At 35.4% G+C, this 25,473-nt stretch overlaps 2 protein-coding genes across 4 annotated transcripts; one reads left to right on the top strand and one right to left on the bottom strand.

Annotated features, from left to right (window-relative positions):
- Nucleotides 1-59: 59 nt before the first annotated feature.
- Nucleotides 60-6,936, bottom strand: LOC18107883 (uncharacterized). Of its 3 annotated transcripts, none has more exons than XM_024590585.2 (16): nt 6,435-6,936; nt 5,747-6,280; nt 5,258-5,356; nt 5,124-5,176; nt 4,903-4,960; nt 4,486-4,568; nt 3,735-3,812; nt 3,425-3,504; nt 2,780-2,976; nt 2,612-2,686; nt 2,280-2,320; nt 2,071-2,176; nt 1,658-1,740; nt 1,271-1,344; nt 586-708; nt 60-445 (listed from the first exon to the last, which is right to left on the bottom strand). In XM_024590585.2, the coding sequence occupies exons 1-15, from the start codon at nt 6,615-6,617 to the stop codon at nt 596-598; spliced, it is 1,857 nt and encodes a 618-aa protein (XP_024446353.1). In that variant the 5' UTR covers nt 6,618-6,936; the 3' UTR covers nt 60-445; nt 586-595. The 3 variants fall into 3 exon arrangements, with proteins under 3 accessions (XP_024446353.1, XP_052305018.1, XP_006372249.2); XM_052449058.1 differs by having other exon boundaries at nt 60-423; nt 6,435-6,935; XM_006372187.3 differs by having other exon boundaries at nt 60-456; nt 6,435-6,933.
- Nucleotides 6,937-8,052: 1,116 nt separating this feature from the next.
- LOC18107882 (uncharacterized) lies at nt 8,053-23,813 on the top strand. Its single transcript, XM_006372186.3, has 27 exons — nt 8,053-8,219; nt 8,312-8,620; nt 8,715-8,774; nt 8,866-8,958; nt 9,044-9,272; nt 9,926-10,032; nt 10,965-11,027; nt 11,626-11,726; nt 12,283-12,377; nt 12,513-12,533; nt 12,907-13,002; nt 13,091-13,211; nt 13,367-13,546; nt 13,752-13,948; nt 14,807-15,078; nt 16,684-16,785; nt 17,032-17,208; nt 17,324-17,512; nt 19,685-19,926; nt 20,004-20,150; nt 20,645-20,861; nt 21,558-21,686; nt 21,812-21,952; nt 22,569-22,631; nt 22,709-22,876; nt 23,083-23,142; nt 23,407-23,813. Exons 1-27 carry the CDS (start codon nt 8,214-8,216, stop codon nt 23,479-23,481), a joined length of 3,660 nt encoding a protein of 1,219 aa, XP_006372248.1. The 5' UTR covers nt 8,053-8,213; the 3' UTR covers nt 23,482-23,813.
- Nucleotides 23,814-25,473: the final 1,660 nt, after the last annotated feature.

Below are 25,473 nucleotides of genomic sequence, written 5' to 3'. Positions count from 1 at the left end.
CATCAGTCTATCATATTTTTAAAGTTAATTGCCTATAATGACATGTAAACTACCAATGGTTAACTTATAGGGTGCAGCAGCACCAGCATCTTTTCCCATTCCAAATTTTGTTGAAATTGAAATTGTTAAGTCAATACACATGAAACTAGCAAGTATGCTCAATACTCTTACAAAAATCCTTCTGGAACAGTACAAGCAGCTAGTAATTGTGGATTCTTTGCCTTATTGTCTATTGTTCAGGCTGTTCTTCCTACTCGCTGTACATCAGCTTCATGCAAACAAAAACTCTCCATTGCTAAAACTTTACAGCAGAATTGAAGGTTCCACAACAAAAGAAAGCGTGTTACTGGCCTAGATCCGGCTCTTGCATTTGTATCAGGGGAATCTTGCAATTTACAACTTGGAACAAATGCCATCACTGACCTGGGTGCCTTCAAGATCCTCGCTGTACGTCATCTTCATGTAAACAAAAACTCTTCAGTGCTAAAACTTTAGAGAAGAATTGAAGGTTCCACAACAAAAGTGAAAGCATTTGTATCAGGGGAATCTTGCAATTTACAACTAGGAACGAATTCCATCACTGACCTGGGTGCCTTCAAGATCTCCCTCTAACTGAATTGTAAACTTCGATGTATTTCCCAGCCGTGTTGTTCCAGCTATTGTCAATTTCGATTACCTTCTTCACAATGCAATTCCACTCATCTGGTTCTGCAATTCAAATCGAGGACAGAAAAGATTCAAAACCCTCGAGCTAAAAACATTAACCTGATAGGAAGCTCTATGCCATCTTAATATCTGACAAGACCGAACCAGTCTACATCTACATGTCAGATCACAAGATGCACGCATGCATTCACTCATGTTTAAATTGAAATAATTATGCAGATCAACAAAACCCAATCCAAATTCAGAAAATGTTAAATGCAAGAGTGAACTACATAGCAGTAGGGGGGTTGATATTTAGTAAGGCACATAGCTAAAATTCAAGATATTTTTTCATATTTTATACACCCTACAGATGATGATTGACTGAATTTTTAAAACAGATAGGTCTAGAAGACCAACAATCACAATTCGTCTCACCAGTTTAGTGATGGTTTTCATGATTTATGAAATAACAGTACCACCAGTAGTACTATGTTATCAAGCAAGTGTAACGAGCCATGTATCTCTCACCAATGAGGTCTTGTTGGAGCAAATTGTATATGGCAAAAAAGACTGTCATCCATGAGAAAGTAAACATGCAAGAACTATAATAGGCAGAGCTTACTATCTCTGTAGTAAGCAAATGCGCGGTCTAGAGCCCAGTTTAAGGATCCTTCATCAATTCCTTCAAAAACAAACCTGACCAAATAAAGACAGAAGTATTAAGTTAAAGCACTGGATAACTCTCTAGCCAAATAAGGTAAACCAGCACTAGACAATATCTCTTCACCAAATTATATTGAAAAGTTCATAAGTTTTCATCAATCCACTATTTTCATGACACCTACTTGGATTTATCTATAAGAAATTAATTTGGGTATTTGGTCCATTTTTCCCTATGAAGATAAAACCCAGAGAGCCTAAAACTTCAGTCCAGGAGAAAATGGTGAAAATTGTGTCAATATGAGGTTTTGAAAACATAATCAAATTTCACAAATTGAATTCAAATTACCCATTAGCAATCTCGGGGTTCGACTGGTCATCCATGTCAAAGACTGTGTCTGCGAGGCCACCAGTCTTTCTAACAACTGGAACCTGAAAAACCATTATGTTCAGATGAGAGCTTCACCCTTTTTTACATTCCTTACGCTTATGCCATGTATCTGCTATTCATTTGTATGTCCATTCAATGATCTTGTTGGAAGGTAGCAACCACACGATATGCACAATAGAATTACAATTAAAACTACTAATCATACACTCATGACTGTGTACACGTTCATCTTCAGAGAATAGTACCTTAAGAATTTGCCAATAATATGACCAATAAATGAGCAAAGTCATTGATAAGTAGTTTTAGTAACACAATTTTATATCAAGATAACAATGGTTAATTTTAATCATTTTGCAAAGCTACATGCATACCGATCCATAACGCATTCCAATGATTTGGGAAAGTCCACATGGCTCATACATGGAAGGAACTAACACCATGTCTGCTGCAGCATAAAGCATGTGGGACAGCTCCTCACTGTGTCACAAAGAAAGACACAACCATGACAATAACTCCTAGCCAAACATTATACATCACTTCAAAATATTAAAAGCATGTTATGGCTTCTACAATGATTTACCTATACATCAAAAGGATACGGATGCTAGGACCTTGGTTATGCTGCAAAATATAAGAGTTTTTGTTATATTTATGTAGAGCAGCTAAGGAGAAGAGGGACCATATTACAGAGAGATTAAAGAAAATGAGAAACATAGTTAATGATTCCTGCAAGTTCACTATCTCAGTTGCTCATATCTTGCCTATTGAGCATCACATTGTATTCTTCTATTGAAATGCAATTTCTTTCATTATCAAGCTCATGAAATACCAAGTGGTGTTAATATTATAAATGGTGTGGAAAAAAAAAAGAGGTTCCAATCATTAGTTATCTGAAAACCTCAAGCTCATTACCATATCTGCAAGACGTTTGAATTCCCCTTCAACTCGACCATCTGGAGCTTTTCCAAGGACAATCATCTGCCCCCCCTACATAGACTCGAATAATATAGAAAGAGAAACATCAAAACCATGTTTAGCTGAGAGAGGGGGAAGGAGGCGTGGGTGGAGGGAGAGTCATACCAGTTCTTCAATATGCTTAAGTGCATGAGTAATCAAATGCAGACCCTTTTGAGGAACTAGTCTAGTAATACAGACTACCAATGGGATCTTAACTGTTGCATCTGGCACATGATTACTGCTGGTGATGCTTTTAGCAGCCAAACCAAGCCCCCTTTGTATGTAGTATTTACATAACTTCTTGCCCTCAATTTTTTGAGCTGTTAGAAACAAAATAGCAAGAAGTGAAAGTTGGAATGAATATCTAAAATTCATATGTTAACTTTGCGTGATTATGATGTGAATTGAAGCAAGGCAGGTTGAATAATTAGATGAAAGTAGATATTGATTGTGAAAGATAACAACACTTTCCAAGCAGTTAATGTATGAACATTCATATATCGATTCCTTTTGCTACTATATGTTTGTTAAGATATCTAGAAATGATACATTTATTGGAAAACAAGCAGCCTGTGGTTATCGACAAACTGTTCATACAAAATAATTGTGTGAACCAAAAAATAGAACGGAGTATAGGTTCTACAGACGTAGTTGTATCACATCAAAACCGCGTCAATAAAAGTATTGGGCTGCTTCCAGGTTCTTTTCGAAGGACATATATAGAGACAGATTTAACAGAGAGAAGTTTAAGTTGATCACTAAGGTTACCATGGAACTTAGCAGGCAAGAAAACATCGGTAGCAGGGTTCCACATTGCAGTGTCAATCCCATTCAAAACACCAAAGTACCTGCAGAATTGCATCCACATTGGAAGATAGATAGAATCATAAACCAGGCAGACAATTTTGCATCAACATTAGTAATGTTCAATAAGGCATTTACTGCAGCATAGTTATCGAATCACAACTTCCTATAGCTAAAAAGTGAGAAGATAGTTGATTTGATTACGCTGAAGGAATAAACAGCTAAGAAAAAGAAATTTTAAATCATGAATTGCTTATAATAAAGTGGAACCTACTTATCACAATGCATCATTAGAGTGCTGGCCAACCAACCAGAGCAGAGAGTTTCCTTAAGGTATGTTGGCGAGACTGTACTGGAAAGTGAAAAGAAAATTAGTTTCTTGGAAATAAAATAGACTTAAAGGGTAGTGCTGGATTCTATGTTTGTAATGGTTGTAAATGTGGCATCAGATTCAGTGATATGCATCGTGTAAACAAATAAATTCACATCTAAAACATTTCATGCACGAGTTAAAACTCACTTTCTGTCAGGATTCAAATCATAATTTATGAAGAATTTAAATAAGGTTCTTCACACCTATATTTTATCCAAATTTAAATGTTTTGTAACCCCGGTGAATATGAGGATTCAATTTTCATTACTTTAAAATGCAGATTTCCCACTTTGGTGTTGATTTATGGGGATCCAAACATGGATCACTATTTGATTAGTTCCAATCACTGTCGACTACTCCGAGCATCGAATTATTCTCAAGAAACTGTGTATATTCATAAAATGAAAAAAAGAAGCTATTAACAAAATAAGACTGCCTGACAACAGGTCTTTATCCATTAGAATCAAGAAATCAAGAAATATAATGAGTGTAAAGCAACACTAGTTTGCCAAAGAGCAAAACCCTTTACAATACGAGGAATGAAAATCAACTTCAGGTGTAGGCTATTTACAGTTCTTCACATGCAACTTTAGACCAAATGACACCATATCAAGAACGAACCTTTTGCAGACAAAACAACAAAACTACTTACACCACTGCATTGCTGTATACAATTCCACCTTTCAATAAGCTTAGTCTCTCAGGATTATGGCCAATAGTCCGATCATCAACTGCCTGACATGTTGAGAGATATTAGAAACAGTTTTGGGATTTGGCAGGTATTTCTAGTAATTGAATGACTTTTGGTGAGAAAAAGGATTCACCACCTACAGATTCCTATAAAAAAAGGAGCCCCAAAGGATCTTGATTGTGAATTTAATTCCTTGCCATATCTTTCTATGTGTTCAATGCTAATGAAAAGACAGATAAATGCCACATGCTAATTCTTTCAGAGGAAATACAAATTCCAATTTTTTTAGGATGTTTATAAAATGTCTCCGCAACCTCAATATAAACAACATCAGATAAAAACTACAAACTAAAAAAATATATGCTATAAAATACACACCTTCTCCGCTGTTGCATACATAGAACCATCAAGACCACACTTGCTGAGTTGCTCTTGGCTGCCAAAGCAAAGAAACCACAAATTTTTTTATACAATGTTCAATTTGATCTGCTAGGATTAACACACCAAAAGGCCCACATAGTGAGCAACTGATACTGTTGAACAGGCTATGAGAAATTTAAACTTAAGAAGGTAAAAAAGACAGGAAAATAATAACTTACCGGCACTCTCCATAATGCTCCATGTTATGTATAGTTAATACAATCCGTGGTTTCTAGAAAGTACAATTTTGACATCATTGACACTAAATCAGAGCATTAAATTCTGAAGAGTTACTAATAAGAAGAGTAAATACCTTCAGTGAAAGATATTGATACATATCCCAGTAAAGCAGGGGCAAGGCACCTATTTGCCATTCATGGACATGGATAATGTCAGGCTGAGCACCTGTTACCTGTCACCATATTCTATCTTGTCAGAAATTTCGAAAAAAGAGCTTGTTAAGAACTAAAGGATAACAATGATATGAATTGGGAAACAAAGGTCTGCAAAAGATGCTGAACAGAAATGGAGTGACTAAATTACGCAGACTTTTGAAGCTGGAGGGGTAAGTGCAGATGCTGGTGTAATTTTCTTCAGCATTATGTCAATGACTAAAAAAACAACTGCAAGTTGTAAATCATATATGTTCTTTATAGTCTGAGCATATTTTAGTTATACAAACTCTAACCCTTGATACCTCAACCTTCTATTTCCAATTTAGTGTAAGCTTACTCGAACTTCTAAGAATCGGAAGTCAAGTCAAAGGAAAAACCAAGATCATATTGAGGATCAACCGACAAACCTGCATCCATTCAAGGCAAGCACGGCTAAAAAACAAATAAGCCTCTAGCTCATTATATGAACCTCCGTATACTTGTTGCCCCTTGAAGAATTCATTTGATGGCTCAATAAATATCACTGGAATGCCCGAAACAACTCCACGATAGGCATTAGTAGGAATCCAATTCCCATCATGATAAGAATCATAAGTACTGATCAATGCCAAGTCATTGATTTGCTGCTTCTGAATGCACTCATAGAAGGGGAGCACTATATCCACTGTATGGCCACGAGAAAGACTTGCTCGAGCAAGTCCAGTAACAACATCACCAAGTCCACCAACTTTAGCTATTGGTGCCATCTCAGCTGTGACATGAATTATGTGCATAAGATCAGAATCCTTCACAGAACTTTCATTTGGCACTTCTGGACTCACATTCCAGGAAGGGAAATCCCTCTTCCAAAATGGGATTTCATCATCGGGAGAAGGCCAGACAATTTCTTGATCAGAAACTAAACCTTCATAACTACTTTCTTGTATTTCAACACCACCCGCCTGCAGCAAATAGTAGAACTCTGTTTCAATTGATTTCAACTCTGTTTCAAGAACATGCATCCTAGAGATCCCAATTCTTGCATGAAATTTTGAAACTTTTATGTGTTTAAAGTACAAACTATACACGAAAAGCTAAAGATTGGAAGAGTCGTACCTCTAAATTGGGGAGATGAAGGGGATGAGAAACAAGGGGATGAATCTTGAATTTGGAAGGATAGCAGAACTTGTGGGAGGTGCCAATTCCCTTCCTTTTCTGCAGTACCAATGTTGCTTTTCTTGAATTCAAATGGAAGCATGGCTTAAGAAACTTACCTGCTAATGCATTCTCCATTATCATTTCATGGACAGTCAGCAACAAGAAGCAAGAATCTGTTATGAGACAGAAACCCTTTTTTGCCTATCAAATGTTATAGGCTCATAAAGAGGGAAAGAAAAAGTAACAAGGTGAGGAAATCTAGAAGTGGAAATGTTGACCACAGAGTATATTTCCAGATCCCAACAAGATGGTCACTTAAATATCTTTTTAGTACTTCTACTTCTTCTTCTTCTTCTTCTTCTTCTGTCTTGTGTCTTGTGCTGGAGATTTTGTGAAAAAAATCATAGTACTGCTACCCTCAAAAGTGACATCTATCTTTTAGGGATATTCCTTTTAAGATAGTATATTTTAAAAAATATTTTATACATTAGCCCATGAAATCCATTACTCGTTCACAGTACCACCTGAACCTTCTATTATTGTACCAAGGACCTCTAGGAAGTTCAAAGAAAGTTTTGATGGTAAAAGCCTTTTGTTTTTGTGTTTTCAAAGAGTTTTTAAAAAAATTGTTTTTTTTATTTTTTATTTTTTTTAAATTAACTTTTTTTATATTTTCATATCATTTTAATGTGCTAATATCAAAAATAAATTTTAAAAAATAAAAAAAATATTATTTTAATATATTTCCAAATAAAAAATACTTTAAAAAATAATCATTACTGTATTACCAAATTAACTTTAAGTTTCAATCTAATCTAAGATAAAATTCTTTTATCATTATGTCAACAACCATAAAATTATCTCATAAAAATAATACAAACATTATCAACACTTGTTTCTGCAACATATAACTTTAAATCAAACAAAAAATTAAATAAATGACTTTTCTATTTATTAGAAAAATACTAGTGATATCCGTGATATTATGTAATTCTTGTTCTATTTAGTAGTATAGTTTTAAGTTTTTTTTATTAAGGGTCTGTTTGGTAGTATAACAAGGTGTAGTTGAAACTACGTGCTCTAATCGTGGTTTTAAAAATATCTAGTTAATCAATACATATCATAATTTTACATATGTTCAATTAAAAACTTTTTCTTGAAACTTTTGTTATCAAAAAATAATAATTTATAGTTTTTTTTAATCTATTTTTTAAAATTATAACTTTAAAAGTTATCGCAAATATTGAGCACGTACTTTAATTATTTTTTAATAATTTGGATATATTAATATTAAAAATAAAAAATTATTTTAATATATTTTTAATTAAAAAATAACTTAAAAAAAAACACCTATACCATTGACAAACACACAATATTAGTGTGAAGAAAAATTTCCTCGAGTCTTTAAAGTGTCAATTGATACTTAAATAAAAAAAATGTTGCGTTATGCTTACCAACAAATACGGATTAGAAGGGTATGACTGAAACTTCTAACACCTAACGGAGTGATTAGTAAAACTATTGGAAGTAAATCAAATTAACCCCCAAAAAATTATTCATATAAATAAATTTCCGGGTGACTGCATCGAGTCGTCCGAAGTCCAAACCATTTCTATTACCGGGTCAGATCAAAACCCGTTTCAACTTCTTCCAAGCTCCCTGACTCTGCTTGTTTTTCCCATTTCTCCAAGAAGAAGATTCAAATTTGGTAGCACAAAACCTAAAACATCAACAATCATGGCGGTAATCATCCACTCTCTCTCTCTCTCTCTCTCAATTTCTTTTCTAAACCTCCACATTTTCCGCTAATCATTCTAATTTTCCTTCTCTTTTAGGATTCTTCGTCGGGGACGACGTTGATGGATCTGATAACAGCGGACCCCGGGCCGGCTCCGAAGTCATCGGGATCCTCGGAAGCGCCAACTCCTCCGGCATCGCAGCAACCGACTGGATCGATGTCATATTCCACGCCGACGACGACGACGGCAAGTTCGTCCTCGGGGTCAGGGAAGACAATGCTAGGAGAGAGAAAGTCGAAGAGAGCTACACTTATGCAGATCCAAAACGACACCATTTCTGCTGCTAAAGCTGCCATGAAAACTACTGCCGGTATCAATATCATGCCTCAAAAACAAAAGAAGAATGTAACCTAACCTAACCTAACCTAAGCTTCCTTCTCTGAAATCTCTCTAGAGATTCTGTTTCTTTCTTTAATTTGATTTTTCTTGATTTTTGTAGCCGGTTTCGTATTCGCAACTAGCTAGGAGTATTCATGAACTAGCTGCTACATCTGATCAAGTAAATCTTGATTTTCTTCTCTATATATCTGTTTTGCTGTTCTTTTTGTTATTTTTTATGGGAATTTAAGTTTTTTTTCCTGAATTTACAGAAAAGTTCTCAAAAGCAACTAGTGCATCATGTATTTCCGAAACTTGCTGTTTACAATTCAGTCGATCCGTCGTTGGCACCGTCTCTTCTCATGGTATGCTTCCACATTATATGTTTGAAGAAATTTTATATCGGTAATTTTGAAGAAATGATAGTTAATATGTTTGAATCTGCTACAGCTGGATCAGCAATGTGAAGACAGGACGATTCTGCGCTATGTGTATTATTACTTGGCTAGGATTTTATCAGATACTGGTTCTCAAGGTTTAAATCCAGGTGGTGGAATACCGACTCCTAATTGGGATGCTTTGGCTGATATTGATGCTGTTGGAGGGGTGACTAGAGCTGATGTTGTACCAAGGATTGTAGATCAGCTTTCGAAAGAGGCTTCAGATGCTAATGTTGAATGTAAAGTGGTTTCATACTGTTTTTCTTTCATTAATTGTTTTAATGCTTTGTGCTGTACAAGGTGGTTCTTAATCAAAAAATGATTTGCAAAATCTTTTTTCTAAGTTGCATGCAAAGGATGAAGCTGAATTTAGCTGTGATTGATAAATTGTTTGAATGCTTTATGCTGTTTGATAAGAATTTGTGAAGTTTTTTCCTGGTACAATGGGCTCTAATTTTGAATGTTGGATCTTTGAAATATGTCTCATTAGTTCACATAAATCAAGTGATTTTGATTTAGGATATAAAAATGGCAACACTATGTTCACATCAAGTCCCAATGCTTTATGAACTTTCTGTGTTGTATTTTCCATGGATGAATTTGCTGGTGCTTTGGGATTTATCTGCGATCAGTAATTTGCTAATTTCATGCAATCAACCATGTGGATGATATTGAAATGCATTGAAGAGATATATTTTGCATGAGGCTATTCTGTGGGAACTTTTATTTTTATTGATAGAGTGAAACAAAGATCTACGAGGGAAAAAAATGATTGATGTGCCATACAAAAGAATAGTTATTTTTCAAGTACAGTACCTGTTTATAGAAAAATTTTCTCCTTTGAAATTGTAAGGTTTAGATTTTGATTTAAATTTATCTTGTATCTTTGAAGTTCATGCACGGAGATTGCAAGCATTGAAGGCTCTTACATATGCTCCCGAAAGCAACACTGGTATTTTATCCAGATTGTATGAGATTGTATTTGGCATTCTTGACAAGGTTGGTCTTACTCTAAATTTCTTCCATTTATGTTTCAACAAAGAATACTGCGTTGTCCTTTCTTTTTATTAATGCTAAAAATAAAAATAGAACTCTAGTTTGCTCTGCATATGTATCCTTTGTGACTGTGTATAAACTAAAAAATTATTAAAATTTAATAACTCCTCTTCATTAGCAAAGCTGTTTGGAATGCCAAGATTTATCTTCTAAAAGCCTTGGTAGATTTGTGAGTAGAATCCTCCCCTTAAATACTCATTGGTTTCTCTCCTTCCAAAAAACTTCAAGGATCGCAAAAAAATTACAGAATTACTGATATCTTTTGTCTATACAAAAGCAGCCTCTATACATTTAGCTCTTCAACAATTGAACCTGCCATAAACCAATGGAAGTACAGTTTTCTTGCAGCTTAGTTGCCTAATGATAATTCCATGACTCTTCTCAACACTAGGATATTATGAAATTTAAAGAAAGCACCCAAAGGAAGGTCTAACTGTTTAAACTGGTCTGATCCTGCTCTAACATTTATGGTTACGATAAGTTTACAAATGTGTGTCAAGTATTTTTTGGAAAAGATGCCATATAATGTTAATTTTCTTAAAAAATATCTCTGTAGTTACTGGAATGAATCTCTGTTGTACTGGTGTAAGTTACAAATATTTGTCTTCATTTGTTAACAAAAGATGAGGCCTTGCAATGTTTACTGGAAAGTATGGTTGTAACTTAATTACTTGTTCAGGGTGTCAATTTATTTGTTTGTCACTATTTATCAAATTCTGGTGATTGTTGCTGAGTTTTTGAAATTACAAATTTGTATCGTTTCTTCTCACATTTCTGGTTTCATGGAGGTTTTTCAAAGCTTGACATTCACTCAATCAATCAAGCATCCTGGCTGCTTACTACAATAATTCTTGAGATTTCATATTGAATTTCAGGTTGGTGACAACCCTCAAAAACGAAAGAAAGGTGTTTTTGGGACTAAAGGTGGTGATAAGGAGGTAAAAATATCAACTTATCGATGGTATTATCTGTAAAGTTCCCAATTTCTTATACAATGTTATTGCTGCATAACCTTCACGGTGATAATCTGTCTCGTGTTAATGATATTTAGAGCTACTTAAAATTGAGAGCTTGTACATTGACTGCTCATGTAGTATTGCCTTGAGTAAATTTAGGAGTCATATATGTTGGGGAATGTTAATGTTCTAATGAAGCAAAACATCTAACTTAGCCCTTGTGCAGAGACATCATCGATATTATATTTGATATTATGATTAATGTTAAAGAGAGTTTTTCAGTGAAAATAGTGAATTTGTCACCACAAACTTAGGGAGAGTTATGAAGTTTGTTTAACTATCCAAATGCACAGGTTTTATATTCTCAATTTATTTCCGTAACAGTATTTGTTGTGGCACTTTTTTTTTAAGTCTGTTTGACACTATGAAGTGCCAGTTCATTCCCTCATCTTAATCTTTTTATTTTGCCTGCGTTTCCTCCGTAGAATTATCCCATGATCATGAGTCATGTTCTTGAAATATTATACTTCATTTTGTATGTTTGCTTATTATACTTGTTTAAATGATTGCTACATATCAGTCTATCGTTCGGAGTAATTTGCAATATGCTGCACTAAGTGCATTAAGAAGACTCCCTCTTGATCCTGGAAACCCAGCATTTCTGCACCGTGCTGTACAGGGGTAAGTTTTCTTATTCTGGTGCATAGATTTAGGTTCATATTGATGATCGCTGTTTCTTTGGGTACTTAGCTTTTGTTTTGTTAGGTTTGGTTGTTGTGTTTGGCGTGACTTGCTTCTTCTTTTTTAGTATTTTGTGCCTGCAGTCCCATAGTACAAATACTTTCCCCATTCTCCATCTCTACAATTTGCAATGCTGTATGCGTATCTTGGCTTCACTGATTAGCCTAGACAGAAAGAACCTTTTATCCTTGTATTTAGAATCCTTTTAGTCTTGTATTGATCAGCAGAAGCGGTGTATACTCACAATTGTTAAGAAAAAGCTGGATGCTGTGACTATAGTATTCTATCTTCTAATGCAAGATATCGTGAGATAATAAATACATGATCCGTTCTTGCTTTTGGTATAATACTATTGTTTCAGTTATTATATTCACTCGCCAATCCCTTTTTTTCTTCTTGTCCTCCTTGCACTTTAGACATCTAGAAGAAGCATCTTCCACATATTGGCTAGTCTTTTTTTTATTAATATATGCAGCTAGCTTGTGTTTGACTGCAGGGTTTCATTTGCTGATCCTGTTGCTGTAAGGCATGCTTTGGAAATTCTCTCTGAGTTGGCAACAAAAGATCCTTATGGAGTTGCAATGGCTTTAGGTAACATTTTACTTTTAACTTTCTCATTCTCACCATTCTTTTCATCATGAAACTATTTCATATCGTGTTAATATCCTAGAACTAAGATTGGCTGTTCTTTTTTATCTAATGCTATACCTCTGCATCTTTCTGCAGGAAAGCTTGTAGTCCCTGGAGGTATGGTCCCTTGTCTTATTTGTGCTTATCATCTGCTTCTGCTTCTATGATCACCGATTGTTATCTACACCAGGGTTCAAGTGGCATAACTTTGTTAGATGTTCAATTCTTTCAACTAAAACTAAAACTGAATGAAAAATAGGAGGCTGTTTGATTGAAAGATTAGTTGTGAAATTGTGTGAGCAGTGACTCATTTTCTTAACACATTATAATCATGAGTTACAATGCAAGACATATATACCTTTGTCTATTCAGGTTTTTGGTTCTAGGATGGTTCTATTTGCAAGTCAAATGGCATTGTTAATTAGCTTAATCTCTATCACATGACTGCTTTTCTGGTTTCGGTTTAAGCTGTTGGTGTTATTTGAATCAGGGGCATTGCAGGATGTTCTTCATTTGCATGATGTGCTTGCTAGAGTTTCGCTGGCCAGGTTGTGTCATACAATATCTAGAGCTCGTGCATTAGATGGTAAAATGCAGTTTGCATTTCTCACTAATTTTGAAGGAAAAATCCTGAATTAATGAGATGATTAGCTTCTTGACCTGGTTTACTGCAGAGAGGCCTGACATTAAATCTCAGTTCAACTCAGTGCTTTATCAACTTCTCCTAGATCCCAGTGAAAGAGTCTGTTTTGAGGCAATCTTTTGTGTCTTGGGAAAACACGATAATACAGAGAGGTAGTTTTTTAATCTTATATCTTTTTTCACTTTTATTTGTGTAACATTTTACTCGTGTTGTAACAAAGTTTTGTTGGCATGGGATGGAATCAGGATGCAATTGTGTCCTTTTTTTTCCCTCTAAAATATTCCTATTGTGTATTCCAATACTATAGGACTGAGGAGCGTGCTGCTGGCTGGTACCGTTTAACAAGGGAGATACTGAAGTTGCCAGAAGCACCCTCTCTATCATCGAAGGGATCTATTGCTGATTCAAATGATATGTCAAAGGCTTCTAAAGATAAATCCCACAAGACTAGGCGTCCACAACCTCTTATTAAACTTGTAATGAGAAGGTAGATTGAGCTCCCAATTCTTTCCTTCTCTTCTACTTTCACCTTTTCTTTTTCAGGGTATTGTAATCTGTCAGATTTATTATTTCTTTTGAAAATTCTTTAACATGTTCGAACTATGATGCAACTTATTTGTTGGTTTCCTTTTCTTCTCATTTTCATTTGTTTTGAAAACTGATTCCTTTTTTTTCCTTGTTTTTTTGTTCAGGTTGGAAAGTTCTTTTCGTAATTTCTCCAGGCCAGTACTTCATGCAGCAGCAAGAGTTGTGCAGGAGATGGGAAAAAGTCGCGCTGCTGCTTATGCTGTAGGCTTACAGGACATCGATGAAGGAGTTAATGTGAATTCATTTTCTGAGAGTGCAGATCCAGTCGATTCGGATTTTAATGAAAATCCATATGCAGATGGTAATTTTTTGAGAGTCAAACTAAACTTTTTTTTTAAAAATAAAATTTAGGAAGATCCTTGATCATCAAACTATTAAGTTGTTGCTTTCATGGCATTATTGTTGTGCTCCATCGGTGGTGCCTGAAGCAAATTTGTTTAGAATTTTCATTCTCTGTTGACTTGAAAAGAAATATTAGTCATCAACATCTTGTGTAGCCTTTTACAATCACCATCTTTTGGATTGCTTATGAAGCATGTATCTACATGAGAGTGGGATTCTGTGTCAATGCATATGCATATAACTTGTGTAACACAAACCCGATGAAACTGTTAAATGAATTTGCATCATGTGTTTTAAAAATGTGTCATAGAAAATTGGTCTTATTTTCCTTGCTTGTTTCATTGTGTGTGTGAAGTGCCAATTATAAACTTTTCTCTTTTCTTTTCTCACGTTTCTTCTATCATTCTATATTTAGTGGCTGTGAATTTGAAATGTAGAGGCCAATGTTTTGTGCAATGATATTAACTTTTCAACTTTGCAAATGGCAACCTCAAAAGTGCAGGCTTGAGTCTCAAGATGAACTTCTGAATAAAGCTGAAGTACAGGATTGCTCAAATTCTTCCTCTTAAGAACTCAACTGCATTGGTCTTTTTGTTATTTTGATCTGTCATCCTCTTGCAAGTAAAAAATCCCTGAGTTCATTTAGTGGGTTTAGGGTTTTCACAAGTTTCAGAGAAATTTAGTGCTGCTAGTTTTCTATTATCAGGGTTACTCATTCTGTTCAAATGTCTTCCTTGGGATATATGTCGTTTATATGATGGATCATTATCTGATTGTAGTCTTTCTCCTTCCATCCTCTCCTTGTTTTGTTTTATAGGTGCCCGGAAGGTCTCTGCTGTATCCAGTGCAACAGGTAGCAAGGATACAATTGCAGGTTTATTAGCTTCATTAATGGAGGTGGTACGGACAACTGTAGCCTGTGAATGTGTCTATGTTCGAGCAATGGTAATCAAGGCTTTGATATGGATGCAACTTCCACATGAATCTTTTGAGGAACTGGAATCCATTATCGCATCCGAGCTTTCTGATCCATCATGGCCAGCAACATTGTTGAATGATGTTTTGCTGACTTTGCATGCTCGTTTCAAGGTATGCTATATATTGAATTATGTTATACTATCTTGAAAGCACGGCATATTTATTTGGAGCTCATGCTTTGATATGCCTTTGATGATTATTAGTTTTTCCCTTTTGATAAGTTTGTGTAGGCTAAACTCTTCTACCGTGGGAACTTTGTGAAGGTAAAGAAGGTTGATGAGTGATAAATAAGTTATGAGTTATTGGTAAATACATAAATTAAAGACAAATCACTAGCTTTAAGAGTGCTTGTAAAAACACACAAATAAATTCAAATCAATCATTCACATGACAAATAAAATTCTTGTTGAAAACTGAAAAGAGTTGTCACTGGGTTAAATGGTGTTCCTTAACAATGGTACCATACAAAACCTAACAAGCTAATGGGATTATCTATCCTTGGTAAAAAAAAAAATGAAGGAAAGAATCAGAAAGAAGAAAACATAATGAGCTTCAACATGTAATGGATGGATACGTTCCACACAAGTTTGAAATTTTCTCCACGTTACTAACTATCTACGTTACTAATTTGTACTGTACATTTCCAATAAAATCATCTGACTCTACTCTGTTATCTGGAACGGTGGTGTTGCTTCAACTAGAGGCATGTTCTACTGTAACATGCCATGGCAGTCTAATTGCATGATTGAGCTTTTTATTTTATTTTTAATAAGGACTCTATGACTTTTTCTTTGCTCAGTTTGGATCCTTGTTAATATTTTGTGCCGTTTGGTTTAAATTGCTTCTTCAGCGAGTAAGATTGTCAGAAACACATCTCTCCAAGCTCTTTTAAAAATTTCTAGTCATTTTAACACACAAATCAGAACTTAAGAAGAAACAATGGGGATAGCAATGACATAATACAGCATAATTTTCAAATCTCTATACGCCTTCCAGTTTCTAACTAAGGAAAATTGAATAGAGTACATAAAGAATGGCTAGAGATTAGAGACCAGTGATGGAGATGATACACTGTTTTTCCATGCCAGAGATACAAATGGCATCTGGTCAGTGATTCCAGTGCTGACATTGTATATATATAACATTTGAGCTCTATGAATGTGATAGAAAATGCAGAGGCTGTTGTTGGAGTGGATGGGTTAGCCTAGCTATACTATTTCTCTCCCTTTATTTAACATGCATATTCTAAATCAAAAGCAACTAATAACAATGATAAATCAGTCAAGATCTCTTTTTAGTTATGAAAACTATCATTTTCATTAAGATCCCTAAGAACTCATAGTCATAGTTGGTTACAGTTTTGATGATTTTCTTGTCTTCTGTTCTGCTTTTTTTTTTTTTTTCCAGCTATGTTTGATTATGACTGGGGAAATAGTAGATAGAATAGGTAGTCTTCATATTTCTCTCTGGATAGTGGATGGATACTTGAGCTTAGTTTATCACTACTTTTATTGTTTATGCCAATGAGAGATGCTTAGATAGTGAATCGCTCCTGCACCTTCTTAACTGCACATTCCAATGTCAAAAATTGGAAACAGAGATTCAGTGCATCAACTAACATATGAAGAGAGATAGAAGAGGGTTTTGCTCTTTTATACAATGTTTTAATGTGTCTCATCCCATGAAAGTTCACTTGCTATAACTTATCTTGCTCAGGCAACACCAGATATGGCTGTCACCCTGCTTGAAATTGCGAGGATCTTTGCTACTAAGGTTCCAGGAAAGATTGATGCTGATGTGTTGCAGCTTTTGTGGAAAGTAAGATTCCATTCAACCCTTGATCTCTCTGATACTTTTTGATTTTTTTTTTTGTTGGTTTTCAATGTCCATTTTGAATTTTGTCTTGTTGTCTCTGCTCTTTGCATGTCCAGTAACTTATGAAGTATCTCCAACTTGTTTGAGGTTAATCTGCTTGATATGTTGATAATGATTTAAGTAAATCACTGATAGATTTGCTTAAAGAAAACACTAATGTTAACTGATGGCTGCCTGCTCCATTTCTAGACGTGCCTTGTTGGTGCCGGTCCTGATGGGAAGCACACAGCATTGGAAGCAGTCACTATAGTCCTTGACCTACCACCACCACAGCCTGGGTCAATGTTAGGGCTTACATCAGTGGACAGGGTATCTGCATCTGATCCGAAGTCAGCTTTGGCATTGCAGAGATTAGTCCAAGCAGCAGTAAGCAACTTTCTTTAGTCAACAATTGTATATTGTTCTACTGTTAATCTAAATGAATACTAGGGAATATATTTCTTTCCTTTTATCTGAATCTGTGAACTGAAAAAACCTATAGGTGTGGTTCCTTGGAGAAAATGCAAATTATGCTGCTTCCGAATATGCTTGGGAATCTGCAACGCCTCCTGGCACTGCATTGATGATGTTAGATGCAGATAAAATGGTTGCTGCTGCCAGTTCTCGTAATCCTACTCTAGCTGGTGCTTTGACTCGACTACAGAGGTGTGCTTTCAGTGGCAGCTGGGAGGTATAAGTTTCCACCTTGATGATCATTCATTATTATAGTTATACTGTTGGTAGCTTGGGTCAACAGTGAAATTATTGTCCTTTAGGTGCATAGATATGTGATTGTACTAAAACAAGAGAGAACAGCCTGCTTCCCTATACAATTTAGTACTCTGTAGAGAGATGAACATACACACATGCCCTTTTCTTCTAGCACCATCACATATTTTAGTGCTTGAAGGTATAATCCGTAAGTCTTTTATGAGCTTGGTACCCCTTTGAATTTTTGGGTCTGTATAGCACAAAGTTCAACAGCTCTTCTATCAGCTATCTTTTGTGTATCAGATAACCCCCTCCAAATGGTGTGGCATTAGTTTTTGCATGCCAGAGTTCTTTATGAGAAGAAAGACATAGGCTGTAGTACTAAAGCCTAGGCTGACACAAATGCGCACACAAAAAAAAAGAAGGATGTGTTGTGAAATAGCAGGTTGTATTGATGCATTTATTTTTTTAGTATGTTGCTTCTTCCCCTTCCATATTATATTTTATTATGGTCTTTTAGCACCTCTGCCAGTCTTGTATTGTTTTGTCTAGGAACTAAGAGTACAAACAAAAGAGACAAGAGAGTACTAAATTTTAGATTGTGTACTATATTTATTTGTCTATGCACGTGATTGAGCACGTCCCTTGAACTTCAAAATTATTAACGAAAAAACTAAATGAGGAGGGGTTTTATTGTCCCTCTTCACTAGTGGTTTTTTTCTTCCTTTCGTTTTTCAATTTAATTTTTTTTTAATTTCAATTTCCTCCTTCAATATTAGGTTTATTGGAGATTAATGTTTTTTTTTCATTTTGCTTTTTATGAAGTTGTCCTAGACTTATGATCCGAACTGTGAACTTGGTGGATTAATTCGGTTGTCTTGAGTTTTTTTTCTCATATTCCTAATTGACTATTTTGTTTTTTCATTTTCATCATTCAATAATGGGTTTATTTGGATTTAGGGTTCGTAATTTGTTTTGGTCTGTTTTCTATGAGGTTATCTCCATCTCATGACTTGGGTCACAAGTTTGGTGGGTTAACCCTGGTTGACGTCATTTTTTAATCATTTTTTTTTAATTTCATCTTTCAATATTGGGTTGGTTGAGAATTAAGTTTTATAATTTGTTTCAACTTGTTTTCTATTAGGTTATTTCAGTCTCATGATCTGGTCACAAGTTTGGTAGGTTAACCCAAGTTTATTCCAGTCTCATGATCTGGTCACAAGTTTGGTAGGTTTACCCGAGTTGACTCGGGTTGTTTTTTTTTTTCTTTTTTAAAATCAATTTTTTTTTAGTTTTATCCTTTAATATTGGGTTTATTAGGAATTGAACTTTGTAATTTGTTTTGATTTTCTTTTTATAAGATTATCGTGATCTTATGATTTGGTGCGGATTGACAGGTTAACCCTGGTTGACCCAAATCGGTTCAATATGTAGTCCCAATGTTTATTGAAAAGATCTCATCTTAAATATTTATTTTTAGTCAAACTATGTTTTTACCGGTCATTTAAGTTGTCTTTGGACCCGCTAAGACGACCAAGTCACATCAAATCAATTCTCATATGGTTTTAAGTTTTTTTTATCTACTAGAAAAAAATCAGCAATGCCTAAATATTTTTTTTACCATAAAAAAATATTTGATTCGACCTGTGGCGTAACGCGGGCTAATGATCTAGTTAAGTACTAAATGGCTAGGGATAAAATGATTGATATCAACAAATTAGGGCTGCTTTCGTCATTCCTCTTCTCTTTTTCAGTACTGAAAATTCTGTTTTCTTAACTAGGTTTCAGTATTTATTTGCACCGCCGCCAATTTTAACTGGCACCCCTCATGGTGATTGTCATTTATTTTCTAGACCAGAATGTGCACAATGCTTAGTACTGGTATTTATTATCTTTACCAGAACTTATCCATGCACTGAGACTCTCTTTTACTTCATTTTAGGTATCCCAACCTACCTTCTTGAAATGATTGTTCTCGAGTCTTGACATTTTAGAATAGCGTGCCTCATTTTGTTATGGTCTTCCTTTTCTTTGCACTAAGGTTTTATAAGACCTTTGTATTTAAATGTGCCTTAAGCTTTCTACTACAAATATAGCTGCTTGCTTAAATTTCCACTTCCCTTATTTGTTTCAATCTGTGAGAAAACTCCAGGTTCGAATTGTTGCTGCTCAAGCCCTCACAACTATGGCAATCAGGTCTGGTGAGCCCTTTAGGCTGCAGATCTATGAATTTTTAAATGCTTTAGCACAGGGTGGAGTGCAGTCCCAGCTATCAGAAATGCATCTTAGTAATGGGGAAGATCAAGGAGCCAGCGGTACAGGCCTTGGAGTCTTAATAAGTCCCATGGTAAAGGTCCTTGATGAAATGTACAGAGCACAAGATGAACTGATCAGGTAAGAACCAAACCTTGTCCCCTTGTTTCCTCTGTCGTTATCTATATTAACACTTTTCCAATTTCACCATGTTCCAGAGATATAAGAAACCATGACAATACAAATAAAGAATGGACAGATGAAGAACTGAAGAAACTTTATGAAACGCATGAGAGATTGTTAGATATTGTTTCATTGTTTTGTTATGTTCCAAGAGCAAAGTATCTACCTTTGGGACCAATAAGGTACATATTTACTGGCAAGGTCTTTCTTTTGACTTTATCAGAATGACTGGTGTGTGTTTTCTGTGGAAAGAGGTGAGCACCCATGATTTAGTGCGTGTAAATAATAGATCTCATTCATCTACCCTTTCCTTGGAGTCGATGGTTATTCATAGCTATTACCTTGACACCAAAGGAGTTGACCATTTCAATTACTATCATAAATCATATTTATATGAACAGCAGCAAAACATTTTAGGGTGACAACATCACTTGCATTGGACACGTACCCAAGTTTTCTAACTTATCTCCATTTGCCTTCATAATCAGCCTTTGAGATTGAACTGTTGAAGTGTTAAATGACGTTACTGAAACATCTCTAATTTTATGTTGTCAAAGCCTGCATGGGTTTGCTTTGCAATTTTGATGTGATTCATTCATTTATGATGTGGTTATGCTTTTGTCCTAATTCCTATGCATTTCTGATAGTTGTGGTTTTGATTAAAATTTAATGACAGTGCTAAGCTTATTGATATTTATCGCACCAAGCACAACATTAGTGCATCAACTGGCTTAAGTGATCCAGCTGTTGCCACTGGAATTTCTGACCTAATGTATGAATCAAAGCCGGCCCCTGTTGAGTCTGATGCGCTTGATGATGACCTAGTAAATGCTTGGGCAGCAAACCTTGGTGATGATGGTTTATTGGGAAATAGCGCACCTGCAATGAGTAGGGTAAGGAATTTTCTTTCTTTCAATATGTATTTGGAGACGAGCTAAATGACATGGAGAATGTTAAACTCAAATCTTTTCCACAACAGAAGTAAGTGTTGGTGATCTGTAAATATCAACCATAAAATGTTTCCGAACTCCAGTAACTTGAAACTGAAATAAGTTCTCCTAAGCCACATCGGGGAACCCTTCTTCCAAATGAAGCATGAAATCGAAAGCCTCTAAAAATTCTTATTTATTGGGCTCTTTGACTGGAGTCCAATGGTGTTCTATTTGATTTATAGTATTAGGAAAGTCTGGCTTCGATCATATATAATGCTGGTAATCTTTTTTGTGTTGAACAGGCCTGGCCAAGTTCTAGTTTAATCTTTTGAATCAGAGCCCCAGCATAATGTGCTAGTTATCTCTTACTCCTGTTGTTGGCTCATTGTTATTTCATCTGTTCCACTGGGGTAATTTGTTGCTCAAGAATATTGTGGTGAAAGAAAATTGTTTTGGCAACCTCCCTTAAAAAATTAAAATGGCAGAACCAATTCCAAATTGAAGCAGTTCATGAATCTATGTCAATGATTCGTAAGCTGATCATGCAAGTATTTCCAAATTTGGATGGTAATGGAAAGTGAATGCTCAAATTGTTTGATATGATGGCATGGATTGATTTGTGCGGCTTTTTATTTGAGTTTCTGTACTCCATGCTAGGTCAACGAATTTCTTGCTGGTATGGGAACTGAAGCTCCGGATGTTGAAGAGGAAAATATAATATCTAGACCTTCAGTCAGCTATGATGATATGTGGGCAAAGACACTTTTGGAGTCTTCAGAGTTAGAGGTAAGAGTTTTGCTATTGTGTTTACCTAGTTTGAAATGGCATACATTACATCTGGAGCTTGGGGTTTGTATTTATGACCAATGTGGTCCTTGAAAAGTGATTTAGCCGGTCCTTTGAATTTGCAGGAAGACGTGAGGTCATCTGGGTCCTCATCCCCAGACTCAATAGGGTCAGTTGAAACTTCTATATCGTCCCACTTTGGTGGAATGAACTACCCATCACTGTTCAGTTCTCGGCCCACCAGTTATGGAGCATCACAAATATCGGTAAATGTTTGAAAGAATTTGCTGAACTAGCCTAAATTATTGTCATTTCAATAGAAGTAAATATGAAACTTTTCTTGTTTCACGACATTGTCAATGCATCACTTTCATCTGCAATGTTGATTGGTAATGCTGTGCCATTTTATTTTTTTTGAAGCATAATGCCTGGGCCCCTTCTTTTACAAGTCATGGGCTCATTCCATTTGTGTGGGTGTACTCCATGCTGTTATTTGCAAATAAAACTGCTGATAATTGTCATTAATAAATATCATTCCTGATTGCTCCATGTAGTGGTAATTTGTGAATTTGACTAATGAAGCATTCTGGCAACATGATTCAGTGTAACCTACTTTCACATATTATGGGTGTAAGGTCTCATATAAAGAGAGAAAAGAAGCTCTTTGATTAAAACACTACTTATATTTAGTTCTCTTGCTCTTTCATTGTCTTATTTTGATCACTTGATGTGTAATCCATTTGATGATGGTTGAAGAAAATTGAAAAGGTCCTTTTGTAGTTAGATGAAAAACGAGTCCTCCAAAGCATTTGACTCGGTGCCTCAGATCCCTTTGTTTGCTTATCTGTGTGTTTATTAATGCACTTCAATTGTTTATAACAGGAGAGGTCAGGTGGAAACAGGTATAGCGGTCCCTCGTCCTTTTATGAGGGTGCAGGTTCTCCGGTGAGGGTCTTGGCCTCTTTTTTACTAGCTGTTATGCATTTAAATCAGCTGTGGCTCTAATTCCCAACCCTTTTCAGATTAGGGAAGAGCCCCCGCCATACACATCACCTGACAGGTCATTTGAAAACCCCTTGGCTGGGCATGGGTCCCGGAGTTTTGAATCACAGGAATCAGGACGAGCATCATCTGCAAATCCACAATATGGCTCTGCACTCTATGACTTCAGTGCGGGTGGAGATGATGAGGTTAGTTAACTTTCTGGTCTTTGTAATTAGAAAGCTGGTTCCTGATCCAAGAAGGCAAGGTCTTTCTGATGTTTCGGCATGATTTTTCTCGATTCTTTCTCTTCCTGTGGAAATTGAAATCAAGGGTATATGCATGAGACGATAAGCAGAATAATTTTTATTTTAGTGGAAACACAGGTGGTGATCAATTATGAATTTTCTTGCAGTTGAGTTTAACAGCAGGAGAAGAGCTTGAAATTGAGTACGAGGTTGATGGATGGTTTTATGTAAGTATACATGAATGGCTGAAACTTAAATAAGGAAAACTCCTTTTTGAACCTTTTCTACTTGCTGTAATTAGTTAGAAATCACGTTTTCTTGGTTGGTCATGGTTGAATCAAAATGTAAAATGGCTGATCTCCTGCCAACCAAGTTGATTGATGGGGGGTAGGTGGTTGATCTCTTGGTGGGTGGTTAGCCTACCCAAAACAAGGGTTGATCTCTTGGTCATGCGGCTAATCAAATGTGCTTTTATTCAACACTCATTCCAGGTCAAGAAGAAACGCCCTGGCAGGGATGGCAAAATGGCCGGACTAGTTCCTGTACTCTATGTCAATCAAAGTTAAAGCAGCTGAATCTTCGAAGCAATCGATTCTCTTATGCACTGAGCTGCTGCCACTTTATTCTTTCCAATTCATGATTACTCGAAGACACCTCTTACCGGATTTTCACTTGGCGTGCTGGAGGAGCTCCATACAACTTGTTGCTTATTTTACTTGAATCTTTCCTTCTACATTCCCGCTGTAGAATGCGAGTTTCTTTCACCCGATTTTTCAGAGCAGAGTTTTGATGGCATGTTTTCTGTTATCTGTAATTATTGTATGTCTCATCTTCATGTTTCTGCATTTTAGGCTTGTAGAACATTAAATCCAAATAAATGATGTGTGATTTTTTGGCACCTCATGTTCACATTAAAAAAAGTTAAAATAAACGAGCGGATGCAATAACAAATTATCAAATCTAATACAAATAAATCCAAATTAGAGAGAATTGAACAAAAACATCCAGCATGGTTTAAAAATCCGGTAAAAACATCCAAAAGATCCAACAGCAGCAAAAGAAGCTAAAAATCCCGCAAGGTTAATGTTATAAAAAAAAAATACTAGTAGATTACCAACAAATTAGAGTTCGGCCGGCTAGTAAAAGAATTAACATCGCAAAAAATTAATAAGGTAAAGTAAATCAATCATCCAAAAAAAATTATATTCCATGATTAACAAAACAGAATTGCTGTGCTTGAAAGTTGGAATTGTTCCTGTTGCTAGGTAGGATCTGAGCCAAGGCAAGAATACATATTGGAGCTAAAGCATTGTTTTTAATATCAGATTTGTTCGAATAAAGCTTAGTATTTTAAACTAACATCTTCATGTTTCTGCATTTTAGGGTTTCTCTTGAGGGGGAGACCTCGTCAATCACGTGTTAGGGCATCTCCAATGAGAAAGGTATGTGGAGAACAAAAAACAAATGGCTCTTTATCTATTATTGATTTTGGGTTTTCAAGAGGAGGATGTTAATAATATTCTTTTTATCAAATAAAAAGCCATTTCTATATTATTATTTTTTAAGGAATTAAAGTCATAAAATGAATGAGGATTTTAACTCTTCTCTCCCTAATCTTCAACCAACTTTTATCCTTGCATATAAAGTACATGGATTTTTCTATATATTGGAGAACCACATGAGAGAGAAAAAACTAAATTACACTATTTAAAACAAAATGCTATAATGATCATTTGGTTCTTTTGGAGACGTACTTTGAATGTACGCAACTCTCTCCTCTCTGTCTGCGTGCGTGCGTGCGTGCGTCGGCTAGTAAAAACACTAGCAAATTACTAATAAATTAGAATTCGGCTAGTAAAAGAATTAACAATGCAACATTTTAAAAACAAATTAACAAAGTAGAGTAAATCAATCACCCAAAAAAATTATATTCCATGATCAACAGAACATAACTGTTGTGCTTGAAAGCTGGAATTGTTCCTGTTGCTAGGATCTGAGCTAAGGCAAGAATACATTCTGGAGCTAAAGCATTATTTTTAATATCAGATTTGTTCACCTAAAGCTTAGTATTTGAAACTAACGTACGTCCTTTTTCTCAATCCTTTCTAAAAGGCTAAACTCCCACCTAATCCAACATAAAGAATTTCAAGGATCAAATTGAACGAGTAATATTCATGTGCTGAATTATTTAATTGCATTTTGAAAAATTAAGAAGTTCATCATTAATATGCTTATTCTGACTTATTTCACCAAAAACAAATTGACAGAAACCAAACTCCAATCTTTAATATAATATAATATAATATATCATGATTTGTAAACACCCCCCCGAAATGCAGGGTCCATCACAGCAAAGTTACCAGAAATGCAGGCTTCTTTAATTTTTTAATGAATGAACATATTCCAAAACCATAAAAAAGTATAAAACATCCATCAGGGACTGATTCTTGAGAGAAAATTTGGCTGTTAATTTCCATTGCTTCTGCTAAGCAGAGTTGCCATAGGTTATTGATGGATTAATTACTTCTTCACTACAATCCATAGATGATGACTGTGTA

The sequence above is a fragment of the Populus trichocarpa genome, chromosome 18, assembly GCF_000002775.5.
Source record: "Populus trichocarpa isolate Nisqually-1 chromosome 18, P.trichocarpa_v4.1, whole genome shotgun sequence".
Taxonomy (NCBI): Eukaryota; Viridiplantae; Streptophyta; class Magnoliopsida; order Malpighiales; family Salicaceae; genus Populus; species Populus trichocarpa.
Note: the sequence above shows the minus strand (reverse complement) of the source record. Positions and strands in the feature narration are given on the sequence as shown.

What these genes read in the sequence shown, in the direction of transcription:
- LOC18107882 (XM_006372186.3), top strand. An exon ending in TATTTGGCATTCTTGACAAG is followed by an intron (nt 10,033 to 10,964) that starts GTTGGTCTTACT and finishes ATTGAATTTCAG; the next exon opens with GTTGGTGACAACCCTCAAAA. An exon ending in CTAAAGGTGGTGATAAGGAG is followed by an intron (nt 11,028 to 11,625) that starts GTAAAAATATCA and finishes GCTACATATCAG; the next exon opens with TCTATCGTTCGGAGTAATTT.
- LOC18107883 (XM_024590585.2), bottom strand. Translation starts at nt 6,617, where the DNA reads ATGATAATGGAGAATGCATTAGCAGGTAAGTTTCTTAAGCCATGCTTC. An exon ending in TTCATCTCCCCAATTTAGAG is followed by an intron (nt 6,281 to 6,434) that starts GTACGACTCTTC and finishes TATTTGCTGCAG; the next exon opens with GCGGGTGGTGTTGAAATACA. An exon ending in TGTATGCAACAGCGGAGAAG is followed by an intron (nt 4,569 to 4,902) that starts GTGTGTATTTTA and finishes TCAACATGTCAG; the next exon opens with GCAGTTGATGATCGGACTAT.